The 21,724-nt window shown below is 37.2% G+C and overlaps 1 protein-coding gene across 2 annotated transcripts in view; it reads left to right on the top strand.

The window, feature by feature from the left end:
* The window catches only part of LPCAT2 (lysophosphatidylcholine acyltransferase 2), a 60,935-nt gene that overhangs the window by 12,778 nt on the left and 26,433 nt on the right, over positions 1 to 21,724 (top strand). Inside the window, exons 6-11 of one of the 2 annotated variants that reach the window (XM_057712068.1) lie at positions 554 to 612; positions 1,857 to 1,891; positions 5,133 to 5,187; positions 14,250 to 14,332; positions 18,102 to 18,227; positions 19,948 to 20,101. In XM_057712068.1, coding sequence (XP_057568051.1) covers positions 554 to 612; positions 1,857 to 1,891; positions 5,133 to 5,187; positions 14,250 to 14,332; positions 18,102 to 18,227; positions 19,948 to 20,101 — 512 coding nt within the window. Of the gene's footprint in view, positions 1 to 553; positions 613 to 1,856; positions 1,892 to 5,132; positions 5,188 to 14,249; positions 14,333 to 16,085; positions 16,863 to 18,101; positions 18,228 to 19,947; positions 20,102 to 21,724 lie in introns of those variants that run through there. The other variant, XM_057712069.1, reaches the window with a different exon arrangement.

Raw genomic sequence — 21,724 nt, 5'->3', positions numbered from 1 at the left:
ATAATGCCTTCAATTCCTTCTAAGGTTCACTGCTTTTTAAAATATTATGAAGTTGTGAATTTTATAGTAATTTGTAATTTCATATGTCATTTCATAGTAATTAATAATATTGTACTTTAAAATGTTTTTGTATTGCCTGTAGAATGCTCAGACCAAAATTAGAACTCATTTCTAGCAGGTGTGGTAGTTCATGGTTCAGGCATTTGGTTTCATCTAGATTTTCTTCTCTTTATTTTCTCTTTGTCTTGGTTTATCATTACTTTTTAAAAAAATCCTGTTGAATAATAGGTATTTGGAAAATGAAAACAGATGGGGGTATAAATAATATTTTAAGTGACTTAGGCATAACATTTAATATTTTGCTTATATAATTCTGAATTCAAAAATCTCTCATTTTGGCTAACACTAAGGATTTACCAACATTTAGCAAATAGTTTATATGTACTTTTAAAATATTTAGTATATTACATCATTTATTATTAATTTTTTAATTCATTGTAAAACTTGCATTCATATAAAGAGCATGTTATAAAATTTCAATATGTGGTTATAGGAGCCTTCATTCCAGGAGTTCCAGTACAGCCAGTTCTCCTCAGATACCCAAACAAGCTGGTAAGCATCATATTTTACTATGGGAAGAATCTCAACATTCCAAACAGCACAAATTCTCTAGGACCCCTTTTGTTTGAATAAATAAAATAGATGGATAGATAAATGGTGGGTAGATGGGTGGACTCATTCTCCTTACCACATTTAGTTTTTAAAAATGTGCAAGATAGGCACATGTTGGTTGATACCAATTTTATGTAGTACTTTTGCTATTACTAAGCTACAGATATTTCTTGTTGCCACTGTGATGGTATGATTAAGTCTCAGATTCAGGGTTTCTTAGACTGGACGTGAGAAAACTCATAAATTTGTGATTTTCGTTAAGCCTGGAAGGAGAAACTTCTGATTCATTGGTCATTATAGGTGGAGAAGGATTGAAGTAGTAGGATAAATTTGGAAGAGGCTTGGTGTTTAATTACTGGCTCAGTACTTAGTAGCTGTGTGACACTTGGCAAATAGCTTAAACTAAGAAAATATCTGAAAAGAACCTAACACCCTGTAGAAAGTCCATGTGGGCTCCGGAAATAACCTTCTGCTCCATTGAGGTGCATTGTTGTTTTCTGGATATTGATTGTGTCACCATTTTCCTAAAGAAGGTGGTTTTTTGGCAGGGGGAGGGATGTTCTGTTTCTGAGAGGAGCTTTCTTTACTAGAGAATTTGCATTAAAAGGCAGGGTGTAATTATTAATGATGTATGTTATTTAAGATTGAGTTCTTGATCAATTCAGTCTGTGAGTGACTGATGTCTCAACCTTGGACACTTATAGTTAAAAGATTAAAATTTATCAAATTTTTACTCAAGGTACTTCTGCCTATGGGTTTGCATTTGTCATTTATTCAAATTCTTTCACTATGTACTATTTTACTACTATAGTTTTTTCTCCCAAAGAAACTTTTTTTTTGAGAGCTGATCTATCCTGGGTTTTGTAAGCCAATTAATTATCCAAATACATTCATATTAGGAGAAAAATAGCTAAGCATGCACAATAGTTTTTTAAAAAATTCAGAGCAACTTAATTCCATAAAAAGAACGGTGGTTATATATGGAAGACAGATCTTTGCCATGTAGATATATAATCCAAGAATTTATAGGTCAGTTCACTAACGTTTAACAATAATAATATGCTTGTCTTACTTTTCAACATATTGCTTTTAATTCAGAAAGAAAGTATATTCAATATCAACATAAAATTTTTATTTGGTATTTTTTCTCTGAACTAATAGTTAAAATGCTGTTGTTATTCTAGGATACTGTGACTTGGACATGGCAAGGATATACATTGTAAGTCGCTTATATTATTATTAGTTTATATAAATTCTATTTGAGTGAAGAAAAAGAATTTGTTCTTTTTTTAAAAAAAAACAAAAACAAACCTTGTTTTTTGTAGAAGTAAAGATTTCTAATCAGATCCTTAAATCTTGTAACTGATATGTTTCTGTAGAGAGCATAACTATCTTGCCCGTTAAACCCCAGTGTCTCCCATGTGCAGAATTCTAGTTGTCTGTCTAGTGTTTTAATGGGTCTCAAGTGTTTATCTACCAATTCTTAGGAAACAGTCCAGTGATCTCATTTGCATCCTACTTAGCTTAAATTTTGTGATTTCATTCCCATTGCAAATTTAGCATTATTTGGTGACTCCATTGTTATTTTACTGTGTTGGTTTAAACAGCCTAGAGCAGTTCAGTAATATGGCCTGAAATAGTTGTGATGTGTCTGAGCTGAGTTGAGGAAATAGCTAACCAAGCTTTCACTTCCACTCTTGGATTTTAAGAGCCTAGGGATCAGCAGTTTCTATAAACCTTTAAGAGAGGAGAGGAGTATAGTTTCACTGTTAAGCTAGCTGAAGTGAAATAGACCTTTTAAAGAGAACAGAACATGTTGAATTTTACTTTCTCTAAAGAAGCTCTTTTGTTAGTTCCCCTGCCTGTTTAGGTGCCTCCTTTGGTCCTTTACCTGTGCAGAGAGCGTTGACATCCTTGACATCCCTTGATGCTCACCTCAAGGAACCTGGCTGGCTTTGGGCTGCAGAAGAGAAAAAAAGAATAAACCTTCTCCAAATTAAAAAAAAAAAAAAAAAAGACAGCCTGGTTACATTTTATATTTTTTAAAAAAATATTTATTTGTCTGCGCTGGGTCTTAGTCACGGCATGTGGGATCTAGTTCCCTGACCAGGGTTCAAACCCAGGCCCCCTGCATTGGGAGTGCGGAGTCTTAACCACTGGACCACCAGGGAAGTCCCTATATTTTAGATTTAAGGACTTTCCCAGAGTTCAAGTTATTGTTGGATAGGTGAGAATCACTTGGAAATATTTAAAAGAAATCATCATTTGCCTTCAAGTACATTGTAGACAATCCAAACAACTTCTGAAAATTAGATTTTTTAAACTACAACATACTTATTTTCTCCATTTTTTTGTGTATGTAAGTTGCTTTGAAATGATACATTTAAATCAGAATAGATGGCCCAATTACATGTATTAAATGTATTAATAAACATTGACACAGGAGACATTTATGTTCCTGTTATGCTTTAGTCCTTGGTAGTTGAAGCTAAGTAAACAACACCAAAAATAAGGAACATAAATTGTAAAGGATATTTAGACATTATGCTATCTTTAACCCTCCAAGAAATCAGTCTATTCCCTTGGCTAGAATACATGTTTCCTGTCATTACTAATTTCGAATTCCTGGTTTTCAGCTTTTATACAAGGGAATATTAGGAGAAACAAGTAGTATGTGAGAGCATTTTAGAAAAAGAAGTGCCTGAAAATTGAGGGGATAACATATTTATATTTCCTGAGGTGTGTCACCCCTGGGAACTTTACATTTGAGTCCTCATAGAGATAATGACTTTGGGTTCATTGTGACTTTTTTTGGTTTTGCAGCTGGACTGGTAGATGTGAAGGTCAAACAGGAAGCTTTTCTGGAAGGGAGATCAGGGGTAAATAGAGTTGGTTGAGTTAACCCAGGCTTCTAACCTGAGAAGTGTGTGACAGGGGGAAAAATAGAATTCAGCAAAGAAAGAGGGAAAAAAAAATAGTTTTAGAGTTAAAGATTTTTTAGGATTTATAAACAAACACAAAATCTTCTAAAGATACAATTTTGTTTTATCCAAGTGCCACGTCGCACTTATACGTGTGGTAACCTCTCGTTTCCACCTTTATCTTCTGATCTCATTCATGTTATGTTTAGCACTGTATCTGTTACTTCTAAATCAGTTTTCTCAATTGTCCTTGCTCCAAGTACTACTCTGACTCAGAATCTAAGGAAGGGATTTTACACCAAAGCAGATGTCCTAGAGGAGAGAAGGCGCAGGGGCTAACCGTCAGGAAGGGAAAGCTATGGAAAAGCTGTTTTATGTCAGTCTGAGAAGTGTTGTTTGATTTGTCTGTAGTGTGGACAAGTCAAGTTTAAAGAGACCTTGTGTGTGGTTTCATTTGTGTTTTTGTTTTTAACAGCATTCAGAATGAAAATGTATTCAGAATATGTATTCAAATCATTGAATTCCAAAACTCAATTTAAATCGTGAAAAAACTGTACTTAATGCTAGATAATATGGATTGGCTTTGTGGCTTGGAGTTGATGGTAAAAGATTTTTTTCCCTTCAAACAGAAGATTTGAAAACTGACACATTAACAATTTATAATGAATTATGGAATTAGTAAACCTATTTCCTAAATTCCTTCTCATAAATAAATTCCTTGTTTAAATTCCTAAATTCCTTGTCTTAAGTAAGCCCCTTCAAGCCATTTTTACAGATAAATCATATTTTAATTTCTTAATAGAAAAAAAGGTTGCTTGGTTGTTTCTTAAACATGTAGTCTAATTTACTCTGCCTGATTTCTGGGTCATCTGTCTATATGAGGATAAAAAAAATCCCATAGAAATCTTATCCAGACAGTCTAAATATGTACTGGAAAGCTGCAAGTAGGAACAATTTTAAAAATTATCTTTGAGTGTATCGATTATAACCACTTTAAAGAAAGCTTTTATCTAGCTTTAAAATGAAATTTGAAACTTTCCAGAAAATTTCCCTATAGCTGAAACACTTATTAGTAACTGGGACAATGATGATAAAGTTTCTGCTTTTAAGGAAAGGCCCACTGGGTTTTTTTTTTTGTTTTTTTTTTTTAATATTAGAAAATAATTTAGTAATGTAATGTTCTACTCAGCAGTTTTTCTATAAACACATTAAGGTACCTTAAAATGTGACCATGGATAGTTTCTCTAGGCCTGAGTCTTAGTTGTCAAGGAGATTTCAAATTTGGGGTTTAGTCTGCTGAGCTGCAACTCTGACCCACAAATACGTATTTGATATTGCATTCAGGAATTTAACTTTTGAATATCAAAAATAATTCTCTAAGCCCAAGAAGTATTATAGCTGCAGTGTGGCATTTATAAATGTACAATACACACAAAGAGTGACGTTGGGTTGCTTGTGTGTAGAGAAAAGATTGTTGAGTAATATTAGATAGTACTTGTATTACCACATAAAGATGGCCCTCTCTTTTTTTCTCTTCAGCATTCAACTTTGTATGCTCACTTGCTGCCAGCCCTTCACAAATGTGGAAGTTGAGGTAAGTGGTTCAAAATGTAGCCTTGGAGTCTAAGATTTGGCCTTACCTTTCACTGAATTTTCAGTCTAGGGAGAGTAGATATATAAAGATTGGAAGTTAAGTCTGCCACCTTGAAAATAAGCCCTGGTCTTTTGAAAATTGTGTATCTAAACCCAGTCTGTCAGTGCTAGCTCTTAGAACTGTGTTAGGAAACACAATTTCCTAACTTCTGGGAACTTCTGACATGTCGCCACCCTGACTGGCCAGATTTGCATTGTCCGTTCCTATCTTTTTGTTCCTGTTAATGCTAACTTCTGCCAAGTTGCATGATAAGCTTTCACATCTGACCAAAGGAGCTACAGTAGCTGGTGGAACCTCACAGCTTCTTTAAGAAGTATGTTCTGTGAAAGTGAGAGACTGTGGGAGAGGCACAGAGTGAGAAACCCTCACTTTTGGAATCAATCTGCACATGGAAAGCCTGAGGAAATCATGTCATATGAGCTATGAGGGCAGCTCATATCATTGTTCACAGGACAGTTTTTCAGTTTGAGTTACAGTGGGAGGCAGGGAGTGGAGGAGTACTTAGAATGTTCTGACCAGGTTTTTAAGACTCAGAAAGTTGATTCCAAGAACTATGCTTAGTTTCTAGGAATGACATGGAATTAATGGACCCCTGAATTCAGAATCTTGTTGGCTTTAGTGATACCCTCAGGTAGCCTCTGAAGAGAGAGGGTCAAAATAGTGGTTCTCCAGACTCTTGCCTGGATTTTCCAATTACATCCATGGCTTTTGTAATGAAAACCTTAAGCTTGCATATGTAATTCAGAGTACTGAGTGGGAGCCAGTGCTCCAAGTGACAGGACTGTGGAATTTAAGTCACAAGAATCCTATTTTACTTTGTTGGATAGCTTGGTTGTTCAGCCATTTAGACATTGTCAGCAATACCAAGTAATACAGGAGGGCAAATTATGTCAAAGTGAATTTAACTTGAGTGAAATTTTTCGAGACTTGCAGGTTGTCTGCCAGCCTTGAAAATACCTGTTTACTAATTATAGGTCACACCTCCCTGTTTTTAAAAACAGCTCAGTATCTCTCAGTGTGACCAGAAAACACTAGATCTTGGAATATACTTAGATGTTTCTAGAGAAAAAAACTAATCTATATCCTATTAAGTTTAGGAAGTACTAGAGTAAAAAAAATGAATCAGATTTCTTTCCTCAAGACTTCTCAGTGCCTTTGAACAGTTTGACGACTGAACCCTTTTTCTCTGGATACCTTCTAGAACCAGTGTTCCATAGAATACATTTTGGGAAACCCTGTTGGAAAGAAATATCTTAATATTTCTAAGTCCTCTGACTGAGCACTGCCCTTCTTTCTTGAATAGCTGCTCAGATAGCTAGCCCTGTTTTCTTTCTCTAAAAAAAATAAAAAGAAAAAAAAGAAAACCCATACTTCAAACAGCCATACTATCCTCTCTGCAAACTTGGAAGATATTATGTATATATATGCATGCTGCTCCTTCCTCTAAATTTACCCCTCTTTAGCTAAGACAAAATCTAGCAATAGATGTGGAAATGCACATAGAACTGTACATTTTTTTTGTCTAGTACACGTGTCAGTGGTCAAATTATGTCACAACAGAGGTATGCAAATTCCTCATGCTTTTGCCCTGACCACTGTTACCACATTTCCTTTCCATGTCATGGCTTTCTTTCTTTCTTTTCAGTTACAGTATTTGCATTCTCCAACCTGTTCTTAGACCTGTTTGGATAATTTTTTTTTTCTTTTTTTGGCTGCTTTGGGTTTTTGTTGCTGCGGGCAGGCTTTCTCTAGTTGTGGTGAGCGGGGGTTACTCTTCGTTGTGGTGCACAGGCTTCTCATTGCGGTGGCATCTCTTGTTGCAGAGCACAGGCTCTAGGCCCACAGGCTCAGTAGTTGTGGCACGCAGGCCCTAGAGTGCTCAGGCTTCAGTAGTTGTGGCTCACGGGCTCTAGAGCTCAGACTCAGTAGCTGTGGCACACAGGCTTAGTTGCTCCACAGCATGTGGGACCAGGGATCGAACCTGTGTCCCCTGCTTTGGCAGGCAGCTTCTTAACTACTGCACCACCAGGGAAGTCCCTGGATAATATTTTCTGCAAAGAAAAGAATATATCCTTTGTTCAATAACTTCACACACAAAATGGCTTTCAACCAGTTGAAAGTAGCTAAATAGGTAGGGATTTGATGTATAAGAATTGTGGTGCAGGGTAAGAAGATGGAAATTTGTGGACTTCAAATTGGGTATTCTTATTTTAATTGTAATTTAATTTGAGATTTATGAGTCTACTTTTCATCGAGGGGACTCCTAACTACTTTATGATTTCTGAATATTTTAATTCCCCACTGTTGGGATATAACTGGAAAATGTATCCCAGCAGTCTGCCAGGCACTAAGTATACCCACACCCTGACTCAGGACTCTAAGGAGCTGGGCGCTAGCTCTGAGGCACCAGCTTTTCCGCCATGTCGAAGGAGGCCCAGCTTGAGCTGCCCCAGTGCAGCTTAGTCAGAAGTCTCAGTGCATTTATTGATAGTTGCTACAACTTCAGTTGTCTTGGTTATTCAAAAGCACCCTCCTCTGCTTTCCTTTTTCTTTAAAATGGATGGAAATCCTAGGTGTTATTTTTAACATATGATTTTAGACCTTCTTGAATATTAATTAGGTAAACCTAATTCAAGATGTATTATTCAAGAATATAGCCTTAGCTTTATGGTTTTTAAAATGAGCTGTGAGTGGATTGTTATTAAAATGTCCATTTGGACACACTTGCTCTTGTGGGTCAAGGACATCTCAGTATGTTGAAGGCTGTATCCTTTAGTTTCACAAGTCTCCCCTCATTAATGATGATTATTAATCTCTTTAATTACCAAAATCATCAGATATCTAAAAATCTAGGGAATATAATATTTAGGACTATTTCCTTACCTCCTCTACCCACTCCTTCTCTGCTTCCCCAACACAAAGACTTATTTTTGAAAAGATTATTATTTTCTTGACTCTTGGATCTTAAACATACAAGTCCCAAACATCATGCCCTATGTAATTTGGTCTTGTGGCATCTTTGAACAAGGATGCTATGTGTGTCTACAGAATGGTTCTATTGAAAGTATTCTTTGAATCATAATGTGGCACAGTGGGTGTCCTTAAAGCATCTTTTAGTGACCAATTTTATCAGCCATTAAGTATTCCTTAATAAGCATGTGGCCTAGGGGCATAGGGACTAAGCTAGCTAATAGGGAACATCCCAAAATATGACATAAATTAAGAGCCTGCTAGTTTATCTCATGAGAGAGAATATAAGCAAAGTCAGACTATATAGCATCATGTGGACAGCACCTAGTTTCTGAATGGAAACATGGCATTCACATTGACTATACAGTCAGTTTCCTTCTTCATGGGCTATATCTTAGTTCACATTCAAAATATGTTGACTTTAAAGCCATCCATTGTATTAGAGATACGTAAAAAGGATTTGTCTGTAGACATACATATTTTGCTTTAGGAAAGTTCCTTTGCAGAGCTTCTAGTGAGCTTCTAGTGGCTGCTAGCATACTTTATGGTGAGTAACTCAGTGCCTTAAATAATAGAGTGGGTTTTTTTTTCATTAAAAATTTCTGACATAGGAAAGGATTATAATAATGAATGTTATGATCAACACCTATAGAAATATATCACTTCTTAAATCTCTTAAAGCTAACTAGTTAGAGAAGGTTCAAATACAATTATATAGTTTATTTAAATATCCAAATGCAGTAAAATGATTTGTAGTTTTTAATCTAAAAAGGGCCTTTTAGAAAACCTTCATCACACAAATACACACACACACACACACAAAACATACCCCATATTTACTTGTTCTAACAGAGGTAATTTATTCTGGAACTTGGTAGAATTCTGGAGTTTGTAAGTAGAAAAATGGAATGCTATAAGAAGAGTGTTAGCTGGGGGGTTTGTTCCAGTTCTGCTACTACTTATCTGTATTTGCTTGAGCAAATTACATAAACCTCTTTAAGCCTGTGTTCTCACTGGTCAAAGGAGGATAATAATACCTATTTTATAGGGTTGTAAGGGTTTAATCAGGTTACTTAGGTGCTGGTATGTGGTAAGTGTTCAATAGACATTAACTTTTATTAACCTTATCAACTAGATTTTCCTGTTCTTTTGGGAAGGAAGGAGCTGATGTTCATACAACCTTTCTTTTGCATTTCTCTTTTTGAAGACTGTAAAGGAGAATCATGGGCAGAACTAGAACTGCACAGTTTTTTTCTTTTGTTTTTTGGTTTTTTTGGCCTCACCGCGCCACTTGCTGGATCTTAGTTCCCCAACCAAGGGATTGGACCCTGGCCCAGCAGTGAAAGTGCCGAGTCCCAACCACTGGACCGCCAAGGAATTTCCAGAATTGCACATTTCTTAAGATTCACCTCTTAAAATCCTTTTCTGTTATTTAGAGGAAGAAAAAATTGATCATCGTGTCATCACTCATCAGTCTTTCTCCCTCTCATCATCATTTATTTAATACAACGGAATGTGCTTGATGTGGTCAGTAAACAATGAATAAACCAGTTTTACTGGTACTGAGTATTCATGTAAAGCACTGGCTCTGGGAAATGGAGAGCCTTAAATAGGCAGGGGAATTGGGGCTTTATCTTGTGTGCAGTCTAAGGCCCAAGAGGATGTAGGAGGCTCTGGAACCAAAAGTGCAAACAAGATACAAGTGTGGGAGACAGGTCAGTTAGTCTCCTCCTTATCTGCGTCAGGATGGTGCAGAGTAAGCAGAGTGAAGGAAGAGAGAATATTGCAGAGAGGAAGGGACTGGAGCTGTGGAGCCCTTCTCAGGTGCAATGGGAAAGGGAATTGAAGAAGTTCACACGAGATGCTTAGGGGAGGAAAGACTTCTCTCTACCCACCCAGGTTTGATTCCTGGGTCTATGAGATAAACTGACAACAGGCAGGTTAACAGTGGAAAATATATACAAATATGTTAATTTTTAATATAGTAGGCATGAGGGCATCACAGGGAATAAAAAGTGAACACTCAAAAAAGTGAGATTTGAGAGCTTATATACCATATTAATAGAAACAGGGAGGGAGGGCATAGGCCACTTAGGGGAGAGTAAATGATTTTTAGGAAGGAAAAATCAGTGGGCCCTTAGAATAGATGGGAGATATGATGGTGTGTGGTAAAGTTTGGGTGTGATTTTGACTTCTAGTCTCCTCCCCTCTGTTGAGAGTCAGTCTTCCCTGTATGATAAAACTCCCCAGGAGGGGATTTAGGACAATTGAGTTCTTTTCAGAGGATCTGTCATAGGCAAATAAGAGGAATTCAAAGAAAGCCTCTCCCTGCATTGCTGTTTTTAAGTGCCTTCAGCTCAAAATAATCGATATACCCCAATGGCATATTTTGGCATGGCATGTCCTAAACTCCTTCACATCATCTTTGTGAAGTTGAAGATTAAGTATCATTGAGATGAAAGTGGAATTGCAACTTGAGAAGCGAGGACCATGTTTGAAACAGGAAAATATGATGGCAGCAGGTCAAAGAAGGACAGAAGAGGTCTGCCAGGCAGCAGTGAGATTTGATTTAAGTAACTTGATCCTCGCCCATCACATCGACATTAAAGAAATAGACTCTGTGTTAAGATCGCATATTTTGGCCCACCTACACAGATTAGAAAGATAAAAGATCGTCAACAAAAGAAACAAAAAAGTATTTTTATACCTGGAAGCAGCATGGTCACCTTGGGAAATTACATGATTTTTCAAGCGGCTCCAAGGACCTGAACGTGAATTTGTAGTGGTCTCACCAATAAGGTTTTGTACCTTTGTTTAGCATCTCTCAGCATCACTCTCTAACAAGAGTGGGTAGGCGGGATCAGGAAAGGTGACCAAGTTTGTAATTAGCACCCTGGGTGTGGCAGAAGTGACAGATTCTAGGTGACAGAAAGGCCATATGAAATTGTCTGACTTGCAAAGTCCAGTGTAGACAGGCAGACAGATTTTGCCAGAAAGGAGTGGATAGAGAGGGATGAATAGGTCCTGAGAGTGACCATCAGGTTCTTGCTGTCTCTGAAGGGCCAGATTAGGGGAGAAGTAAACACTAATAGATAATGAGGGGAAACTCTCACAGAAAAACTTGTCAGAGGAGGGATTTTTCCATGGCCAAGGTAGAGTTGAAAATAATATCTGTGGCAGGTGAAGAGGCTGTGAAATCAAGATGTCAGATGGGCCATCGGTGTGGATACTGGCGATAGGGAAAGAAGATAAAGGTAGAAAGGATAACTTGTGGTCCTGGGGTTACTGGGGTATTTAGGTGTGTATTAGCGTTCAGTAATAGATAATTGCTATCATGTTTCCCTCTCTCTGGCTGATCTTCCTTCCCAAATAAAAGATATGTTTATGCTGTGAGCCTTGAATGACTTTGTACAGATTGGAAATGTGATATAGAGGGCAAGGTCTTATCCAAGGAGAGGTGACTTTTTATTAGAACTTCCATTGAATTGCTTCTCAGGAGGCATGGAGGCCTCCAAGACCCTTGAGTGTCAAATCCAGGCTTTTAATTATTTTGATTTCTCAGTGGAATTTTTTTCCTTAAGAATAAAATGCCATGCCAATATGAGAGTTATTAAAAATCATTTTATGGAAAATATTCCCTGCACTAAAAGGAACCAAGCCCATAATTCATTGTATTGTGTTTGGTTAACAGTGTAACAGCAATTTATTTTGTTAGGGTTTTCAATATGTGCTTTTATGACCTACCAATCAAGTGTATTACAAATGATGTTCTGGCTTTTTTTTAAATGAATAATTATAGGGCAGTTTAAAACTTTAATTGATTGTATTATTTTGTTATGTTTTCTATGAATATCAATTTTAACATAGTGTTTTCTTCCTTAGGATTTCACCCTAAGCAGCTATAAGAGATTTTACTAGAACAGGTTGGAGGGAATTATTAGAAATTTTTATTTGCAAAGATTGTTTGTTGCTCTGGATGTATAAGTGATGTGGGGACCTCTGGTGGCTTAGTTTATTTTTCCATCTTAAAGAGTGACCAGATACTAAGTAAGAAGCTAGACTTAGAAGTCCAGTTGAAAAGGACCTTAGACAGCATCTAGTCAAACTTTTTTCTTTGATGAGAGAGGGAATTGAGGCCCATAAAGGCTAAATGACTTTTCCAGGATCACACAGCAGAGCCAAGGTATCAACCCAGGCCCAGTGCTCTCTCCACAGCATGGCACTTTCTTCTTGGAGAGGATGTTAATAAAATAAATGTGAGAAGTAAAATGAAAAATAACACATAAGCCTATGATTTCTGTCCATTTTATCCTAAAGATGCCAGTTGGGTCCATACTGGCCTCTACATCCTCCCTCCCTCTATTCATGGTCTTATAGGGTGACTGCAGTTGTCTGCAGGGGTTCTCCCTGCTCAGAGCCTCTTCCTCTTTGGTTTATCCACTCCCTGCCACCAAAGTCACTACTCAAATACTTGGACCTGCTCATTTCACTCCCTTGCTTAAATTCCATCTCTGAGTCACCATTGCCCATAGGCTTTTTAAACATGATTAACAAGATTGAAAACAGGTCCATGTGAGTCCAAAAGTGATGTTATTTATACAGATACTTACTTTTCTTTCAAATTGTGACCCTGCCATTTGTGTGTGGCCTTAGCTTATATAAAGTACCCAGCACACAATAGCTGCTTAAAGAATGGTAGCCCTTATTGATGGACTTAGCTCGCTGTATCATACATTTCTCTCCCGCTGCATGGAGAGCTCCTTGGGGACAGAACTTCCTTGTCATGTGTTCAAGGCTTAGTGCGGTGCCTGGTGTATGACATGTGCCTCAGCAGCATTTGTTGAATGGAAATGAGCCATGAAATCTTAAGCAAGGCATTTAGTCTTTGTGAACCCCAATTCCTTATGACTAGAATTGGGGAGGATTAGTGAAATGAAATAACACATATAAAACACCTAGCATGGTGCCTGGTTCATAGTTAATAAACAGTAGCTATTGGCAAGATCATGTTTATCCTTAAAAAGTCAAGATCAAGTATTAGCTCTTCTGTAAAACCTCTTTGGTTGCTTTTCCCAGCCCCCTGACCAAATTAATCATTTCCTATCCCTTGTGCTTGTACTCCAGGAAGTATGGCTTAATGGAGAAAACAGGGGTTTTAAAATCTGACAGGCGTTGGGCTGAATCTTGGTCATGTGACCAGTATAACTTAAAGTAAGTTAGTTAAGCTTTTAAACCCTATCATTAGGGGTAATGATAGTGTGTGTTGTGTCAGTCTATCCTATGAAAATACAGATCTTCTTTGGAGCAGGAGTTAGAGTCCTGTTCATCTTGCCTGGTATATAGTAGGTGTTCCAAAATGTACCATGACTTAAATACAGCACTGAAACCTTGTTAACGTTAGAAAACTAAAACTAAAAATAAGGACAGTACAAGTGAGGTATCACAGAATATCAAGTGGAGAAAGGAAAGTAAAATTTAAAGTGATAAAGCAAAACATGGTGTTAGGCAAAAGGTAGAAAGCCAATATAAGGGTTAAAAAATAAGCAGAAGAAATGATAAAACATGAAGTTTGATCAAGTGATAAACATGGCTGATTTAGGAATGGATAGAGAAGATACAGTACAAAAGACAAAGTACTACTGCTAATAACATTTTCACACAAAGGTGGGTGGGAGAAAATGCAGTTTTGAGAATAAGATCTGAGTAGTTTCAGCTTTACAACTTCCAGAATTCTAGACATTGGCTCATTTTACCCTCACCACAACCAGGGACTTGGGTGATCATAGCCCTCTTTTTAGATTTGAGGAGACAGTTCAGAAAAGTTAAAGGTCATACTAGTTAACACACAGAAAGACCCAGAGCTTGGATTCAGATTTCCTGAGTCCAAGCACAGTGTCCTCTACATTCTATCATATAACCTGTGTGCTAGAAAAGCAGGTTATTTCATATAATGATAGCTTATAAATTAATTTATTTAGCATTTAAGGTCTTAGGCCTCACAATTGTAATGAAAAGTTACATTTGCATTTCAGTTTATGCCTGTTCAAGTACCAAATGAGGAAGAAAAATGTGATCCTGTCCTTTTTGCCAGTAGAGTCCGGAATGTAATGGCAGAGTAAGTATCTATATGTGATTATAATCAGTAAATAGTTTTTAAATTATTGGTAAACAACATTTAACATAGTTTGAAGTTTTCATTTTTTCCCTTCTGAGGCCCTCATTCCCCAAGTCATTTTGGTAAGGAAAAGTAGTGTGCCCAGGAATGTGGTCAGTAAGACAATCTATAAGTATTTTCCCAGATGTAGCCCCAAACTAATGGAGACATGTCTTTGCCAGAAGGGGAACAGGGAGGGTACATGAACCAGAAGAAACCAGCCAGCGACTTCCAAAGGGTGGATTCTCCCAAGTTGGCCTATGGCTTTCAGACAAAGCTAATGATGTGTCTGAGTGGTTCCTGCTGTGACCCATCTTCTATCCCCTGACACTCCATATAGCCACGGAGACCGGAGACAGAGTGTTTTAAAGGCATTAATGATTATAGCACCAAAGGGGAGACAGTTTGCAAGGGAATGCAGTAGATGCAAAGAAAAAGGGAAAAGTCCCCCTCATTAAGAGGATGGCTATAAATTTAGGACTTAGAAACTGCAAAACATAAGGCAAGTATTTTCCTGCACTTAAGGGAGTTTTAGCTGGCCACTCTTCTGATTAGATAAATCACCTCTCCTCCTGTAATGAAAGAGTGTGTTATGCTATCCCCACCACCCAGGCAGCCTCAGAGCCCTCCAGGTATGCACCCTTTCCCCAAGCATCACCTCCCTCAATCATGCTCAGCAGTTAGTTTGGAGCTAATAAGCCAGCACTATTTATTCTCTTAGTAAAAATGCAATGAGAACTCTGAATTTAGCTTCATAGCTGAATTTGACATTATAAGCAAGATTATATATATTATATGTATATTATATATATTAATATTTCACAGGAGATTAACTATTTTCAAAAAAGAATAAATGTTTAAGTGTTTGACTGAAAAAGTTTTGTTACTATGTGTCCCTACATGTACTTGATTTATCTAATTTCTAGAGCAGCTACAAAATCTGCTTTGATATTGTTTTCTTCCCGCTTCCCTTATGTTTTCATACTAGCTTATGCCCAAAAGTTAGAAAGGAAGATAAGTATTAGGAGCTAAGAGAGTTTATATCAGATATTTTGACTTCCCAAAATGTGCCTAAAAACAGAGGAAGGATTTGTTTAAACAGCCTTTTCCTGGATTTGGAGGTGTGGAGGTAGAAGGGCCTTGGATAACAAATAAGAAAGACCTCCATTAGCTGTACAACTTTGGACAAGTCTCCTCCAAGGCGCCTTTCCTCATGTGTAAAGTAGGAATTCTAATCCTTGCCTGGCCTTTCTCATGGTTTTGGTTATTATGAGAGTCAAGTAGGAAAGTATACGTTAAAAGCATTTGAAAACAGTGAGGAGCAAAGTCCAGGTACGTAGTGGTGGTCGACCACCAATAAATACTTACCAAGTACTGTGCTAGGCCATTTGCTTATGTTACCTAATATAATCTTCACAGCAGCTCTGAGGCAAGTGAGGAAATGGAGGCTCTAAGGGCTAAGTGGTTTGTCCAAGGTCATGGCAGGTAGTGAGAGTCTCTGGGCTGGGATTCAAATCCATACTTCCTGTTACCAAAGCCCAAGCTCTTAAGTATTTTGTTCTACTGTTTATTGTTATAATTTCTGAAGTGTTTTCAATTTTTATTTTCCTTACATGTTCTTACACCCAAATAATTATTAATCAAAAACAGCTTAGTTGCAGGTAGGAAAACATGTTTATTCATATTGCATTCATTGAAAATTGAATGTTCTTAGTGATTCAAAAAAATCAAATAAATGGGCGGAAGACCTAAATAGACATTTCTCCAAAGAAGACATACAGATGGCCAACAAACACATGAAAAGATGCTCAACATCACTAATCATCAGAGAAATGCAAGTCAAAGCCACAATGAGCTATCACCTCACACCAATCAGAATGGCCATCATCACAAAATCTGGAAACAACAAATGTTGGAGAGGGTGTGGAGAAAAGGGAACTCTCCTGCACAGTTGGTGGGACTGTAAGTTGGTACAGCCACTATGGAAAACAATTTGGAGGTTCCTTAAAAAACTACAAATAGAACTACCATATGATCCAGTAATCCCACTACTGGGCATATACCCAAAGAAAACCATAATCCCAAAAGAAACATGTACCATAATGTTTATTGCAGCACTGTTTACAATAGACAGGACATGGAAGCAACCGAAATGCCCATCAACAAATGAATGGGTAAAGAAGATGTGGCATATATATACAATGGAATATTACTCAGCTATAAAAAGGGATGAGATGGAGCTATATGTCATGAGGTGGATAGACCTAGAGTCTGTCATACAGAGTGAAGTAAGTCAGAAAGAGAAAGACAAATATTGTATGCTAACTCACATATACGGAATCTAAAAATGGTACTGATGAACTCAGTGACAAGAACAAGGACGCAGATGCAGAGAATGGACTGGAGAACTTGAGGTTTGGGGGTTGGGGGTGAAGGGGAAGCTGAGACAAAGCGAGAGAGTAGCACAGACATATATATAGTACCAACTGTTAAATAAATAGCCAATGGGAAGTTGTTGTATAACAAAGGGAGTCCAACTCGAGGTTGGAATATGCCTTAGAGGACTGGGATGGGGAGGGTGGGGGGGACTCGAGGGAGGGTGGGGGGGGGTTGAGGGAGGGAGGGAATATGGGGATATGTGTACAAAAACAGATGATTGAACTTGGTGTACCCCCCCCCCAAAAAAATACTATAGTTTTAAACAATAAAAGAGAAAAACATAATAAAGACACATTTGTCAATGTTTAAGTGAAATATTGAATATTTATTTGTTAACAGAAAATTTGATAAAGCACAATTGTCAATAAGTTTTGATTCGTGGAATGTGTGTATATCTGTGTGATCGTGAATGGAAATAAAACAATAAACTGAAAAAAAAATCAAATAACAGTTGATGACATAATTTTATGATTGTCACTGAATGTGTCTGAATAAAAATTAGCCAAGAGGGATCTGTAGGAAATTATTTTATATACTACACAGGCTTTCTTCTTGTCACTAGAGCATTTTTTTCAAGTTTTTGTTAATATCTTTTTTTTTTCCAAATCTGGTTCACTATTAGTAGATCTCTGAGCAGGAGGGAGGTAGTCAGGGTTGTGCACTCCTTTGAGGATGGAGGATGTTTAGGTTTGGAAGAAATATGAGCTTGTTATCAGTTCTCTTCAGTATATTTTGAAGATTGCTGTATAGCAAGAAGGTGATCTTCAGTCTTAAGAGATGAAAAAACACAGATAGCTAGCGATTTGTATAGACTGTTCACTTATAATATGCACATGTGCCATTTATCTGTTTAAATGGCACTTCCACAGGCATTTTTAGTTGGTCCTTACAATAACCCTGTGGAGGAAGTGATTATTCTTATGTGCAGATGAGAAAAGTGAGGCTTAGGTTAAGTGCCAGAAAGTCCACAGCTGGTAAAAGACTCCATAGAACTTGAACCTAAGTCTTCTCATCACCTTCCATGGACTGAGGTCAACTATTATTATCTTTGTAGTCAAAACACAAAACAAAATGACTAGCTGGCAGAAGCACACAGACATAAGGAGGTTAACTCCGCAGTAAGTCTGTGAAATAGAAAAATATGTCTCTTTGGCAATAATAAGCCAAAGCCACTGGTTCAAAAAGCAGTAAATACTTTTCCATTTACTGTCGTTTGTTGACCAGTTCAGGCCTAATGAAAAATCATCACCTTTTTTAAAAAGTTGAATTTGTTTGCTTTATAATATTTTAGAGCTCTGAGAATTCCAGTAACAGATCACACCTATGAAGACTGCCGATTGATGATTTCAGCAGGACAGCTAACACTGCCTATGGAAGCTGGGTTGGTGGAATTTACCAAAATCAGTCGGAAATTGAAGTAAGCGTATTTTAAAATTACCGCACTTTCCTAAAGTTGTCCAAAAGAGATCTGAAATCCTGTATGCTTATTTTCTCATTAATGCTCAGCTCTAGAACCTATGTGGTATTTATTAAGAAAGCCAGAGACGTGGAACTTCCTAGGTGGCGCAGTGGGTAAGAATCTGCCTGCCAATGTAGGGGACATGGGTTTGATCCCTGCCCCAGGAAGATACCACATGCCGCGCAGCAACTAAGCCCGTGCGCCACAACAATTGAGCCTGTGCTCTAGAGCCTGTGAGCCACAACTGTTGAGCCCATGTGCCACAACTACTGAAGCCCATGCGCCTAGAGCCCATGCTCTACAACAAGAGAAGTCACGGCAATGAGAAGCCTGCGCACCACAATGAAGAGTAGCCGCCGCTCGCCACAGCTAGAGAAAGCCCGTGTGCAGCAACAAAGACCCAACACAGCCAATAAAATAAATAAATAAATATATAAATAAATAAATAAATTTTAAAAAAAAGAAAAGAAAGCCAGGGATGTGACTGTATCTCCCATTTAGTTCATCTAGTTTTGTTTTTTCAAGAACAGCTAACTCAGAAATGTGTGTTGGTCATGGGAGGAGAACAAGAGATAGTAAACATAGGTCAGCACAGATCTGCCTCCCTACTCAGAAATGGCTCAGAGTAGTTAGTCAGTCCTGCCACCTTCTTATAAGAAAGATGGCATAATTATATGGTACTGGCATGAGGTGGTCAGAACTTCTCATGTAAAATAGGAATTGACCCTTAGAGTAGCAATCCTGACCATCATTGAATTTTAAATACTTCTGTAGATCAACCTTTTCCTTCTGGGTACATAATTTTTTTTTTTTAAGGCAAAAACATTCCTTTGTGATTTTATGACCTAGTTTAAACCATTTAGGACATTCCCTTTGAACTTTCTAGTATGAAGGTGTAACTCCCACATCTTCTCAGATTACAGTTCATTGTTTTCAGCCCTGTCAGGGATCTGCAGAATTTATTAAGGTTTCAGTAGACCTTGGCATCCTCTCTAGGAGGGAGCTGCAGAACCAGTTACTGTATTAAAGTTCAATATTAAAAATATTTTTTGATAACTGATGTAGCAAATATTATTTATATCTTCTAGATGATGTGTTAATGTTATATTTTTACAATATTCCTATAGATTTGAAAAATTTAGATAGTCACTGAAATTGGATGTAGAAGAATGTGTTGTCACCTATTTAATTCTACAGGATGTGATGTAAGCTACAGTATATTCTCCAGTGTTTTAAAAGTGTTTTATAACTAATATTGGAGGATGTGTGCATAGTCTAATGAATCCCCCATCACAACATTTTGTGAAATGTGAGTTCATTATCAGCCGGAAAGCTCCCTGAAAGCAAGAATTGTATTTTTTTTAAACAACTCAGTAAGTATTATTGACTTACTAGTTCTTATTTTCTTCTCATGAGTCATTTATTACCCTACCACATTGCTCCTCTTCTCAATTATTTTTCTTTCCCTCAGATATTTGGGATAATTAGTTATGCTAATATTAAAAAATTAGAAGCCTGTAGTTATGTTCAATATGTGCTTTAAGATATTCATTTTATTCTCCTTTTCAAATGTAACACTAAAAATATTTTTCCCTCAGACAGATAAAACAGCACTCACAAAATGTCCATGTGGATTGTAAAGGGCTAATAACATGTCTTCATAACTCTGTTTGTTTAGATTAGATTGGGATGGGATACGTAAGCATTTGGATGAATATGCTGCTATTGCAAGTTCTTCGAAAGGAGGAAGAATCGGAATTGAAGAATTTGCAGAGTATTTGAAGTTGCCTGTTTCAGATGTCTTGAGACAACTTTTTGCACTCTTTGACAGGGTAAGTTAAAGTTTAATCTTCAGCAGTTTTATTTTGCCAGTCCCCACAAACTATAAATCAGTATGGCAGGCGCTAGAGAAATTTGCTAGGTCACTGTTAGAAGAAGCAAGACTGAGCCCATAGTTTAATTGCATGATTTTGTTTTCTTCCCCTTAATAGTAGTAGTAGCAGCAATAATAATAGTAATATAATAATAATTGTGTGTATGTGTGTGGCAACAGTTATGATAGTGTCTATTTATTTTAAACACCAGGTCAGAAATAAATATCATGTCCATATAACCATATTTGTGTACAGAATCGGAAAGGTTTACATAACTAGCAAGAATTTTTAAATTTATGTCAAATCATATGCTGATGATAGGTGGTACTATTCTATTATGAAGGTTTCTGGACTTCCCCCAAAACATCCGAAGACCAAATACGTTTTAATTTATTTGTAACAAAGTTTTCAGTTAAAGCTTTACTGTTTGTCCTTATATTGGGGATTCAGTTTTCTGCTTATGAATATGTACTTACATGGAGTTAGATAATTGAATTGTCAAAAGTTTCCTTAGGAAAATGCATCAAGATTTCAAGTTCTCCCTTTTGTAATTTGTTTTTTTAATATATAAAATTGACAGTAAGGTTCACTTTTTTTATTACAGTTTTGTGAGTTCTAACAAATGCACAGAGGCATGTGACTACCACCACATTCAAGATATACAACAATTGCAAAAAAAAAAAAAAATCCCCTGTAGTTATGCTTTTGTAGTCAGGCCCTTCCCTCACCTTTAACCACTGGCAATCACTCCATCCCTATAGGTTTGCCTTTTCCAGATGCTGTACAAATGGAATCATTTAGTGTATCCTTTTGAGTCTGGCTTCTTTCACTCAGCATAATGCATCTGAGATTCAGCCACGTTGTTGCATGTATCAGTCATTTGTCCCGTTTTATTGCCGAGTGGTATTCCAATGTGTGGATATACCGTACTTAGTGTATCCATTCCCCAGTTGAGGAACATTTGGTTTGTTTCCAACTTGGGGCAGTTATGAATATAACTATCCTGAGCATTCACGTATAGGTTTTGGGGTGAATGTAGGTTTTCCTTTCACTTGGGTAAATACTTAGGATTGTGATCTTTTTATTTTTCATTCATTCCTGAGGGATATTTTGGTTGTACATATAAAGAATTCTGTATAGAATTTTTCATTTCAACAATTTAATAATTTCATTCTGCTGCCTTCAGGCCTCTCTGGTTGTTTTTCAAGTTCCGCCGGCCATGGTGTTTTGTCCAGAGGTAGTGCTTTTTGTATTTTGATCAGTAAATTTTGTAATTTTAGTGGGAAGGAGAGATAGGCTAAACTGGGCTCATTCCATCCTGGCTGGCACCAGAAATCCCAGGTTTCTAGCAATCACTGGGAAAAGGTATTTTGCAAGGAAATGATAGCTTGATGGCAGAAACCAGGACAGAGTTGGGTTTTTTTTGTTTTTGTTTTTGTTTTTCTCATCCTACCCAGAGCTCACTAACATTCCTGTGCCTTATTCTGTGATCTCTTAAATGAACTATTCTTTAACATGCTGCAGGTAAGCAACCTTCTTCCATATGGAATACACAGGCCTCTCTTCTGGGCTTGCTGCAGC

This window comes from Hippopotamus amphibius, chromosome 16 (genome assembly GCF_030028045.1).
Source record: "Hippopotamus amphibius kiboko isolate mHipAmp2 chromosome 16, mHipAmp2.hap2, whole genome shotgun sequence".
NCBI classification, from domain to species: domain Eukaryota; kingdom Metazoa; phylum Chordata; class Mammalia; order Artiodactyla; family Hippopotamidae; genus Hippopotamus; species Hippopotamus amphibius.
This window is presented reverse-complemented; position numbering and strand designations above follow the sequence as displayed.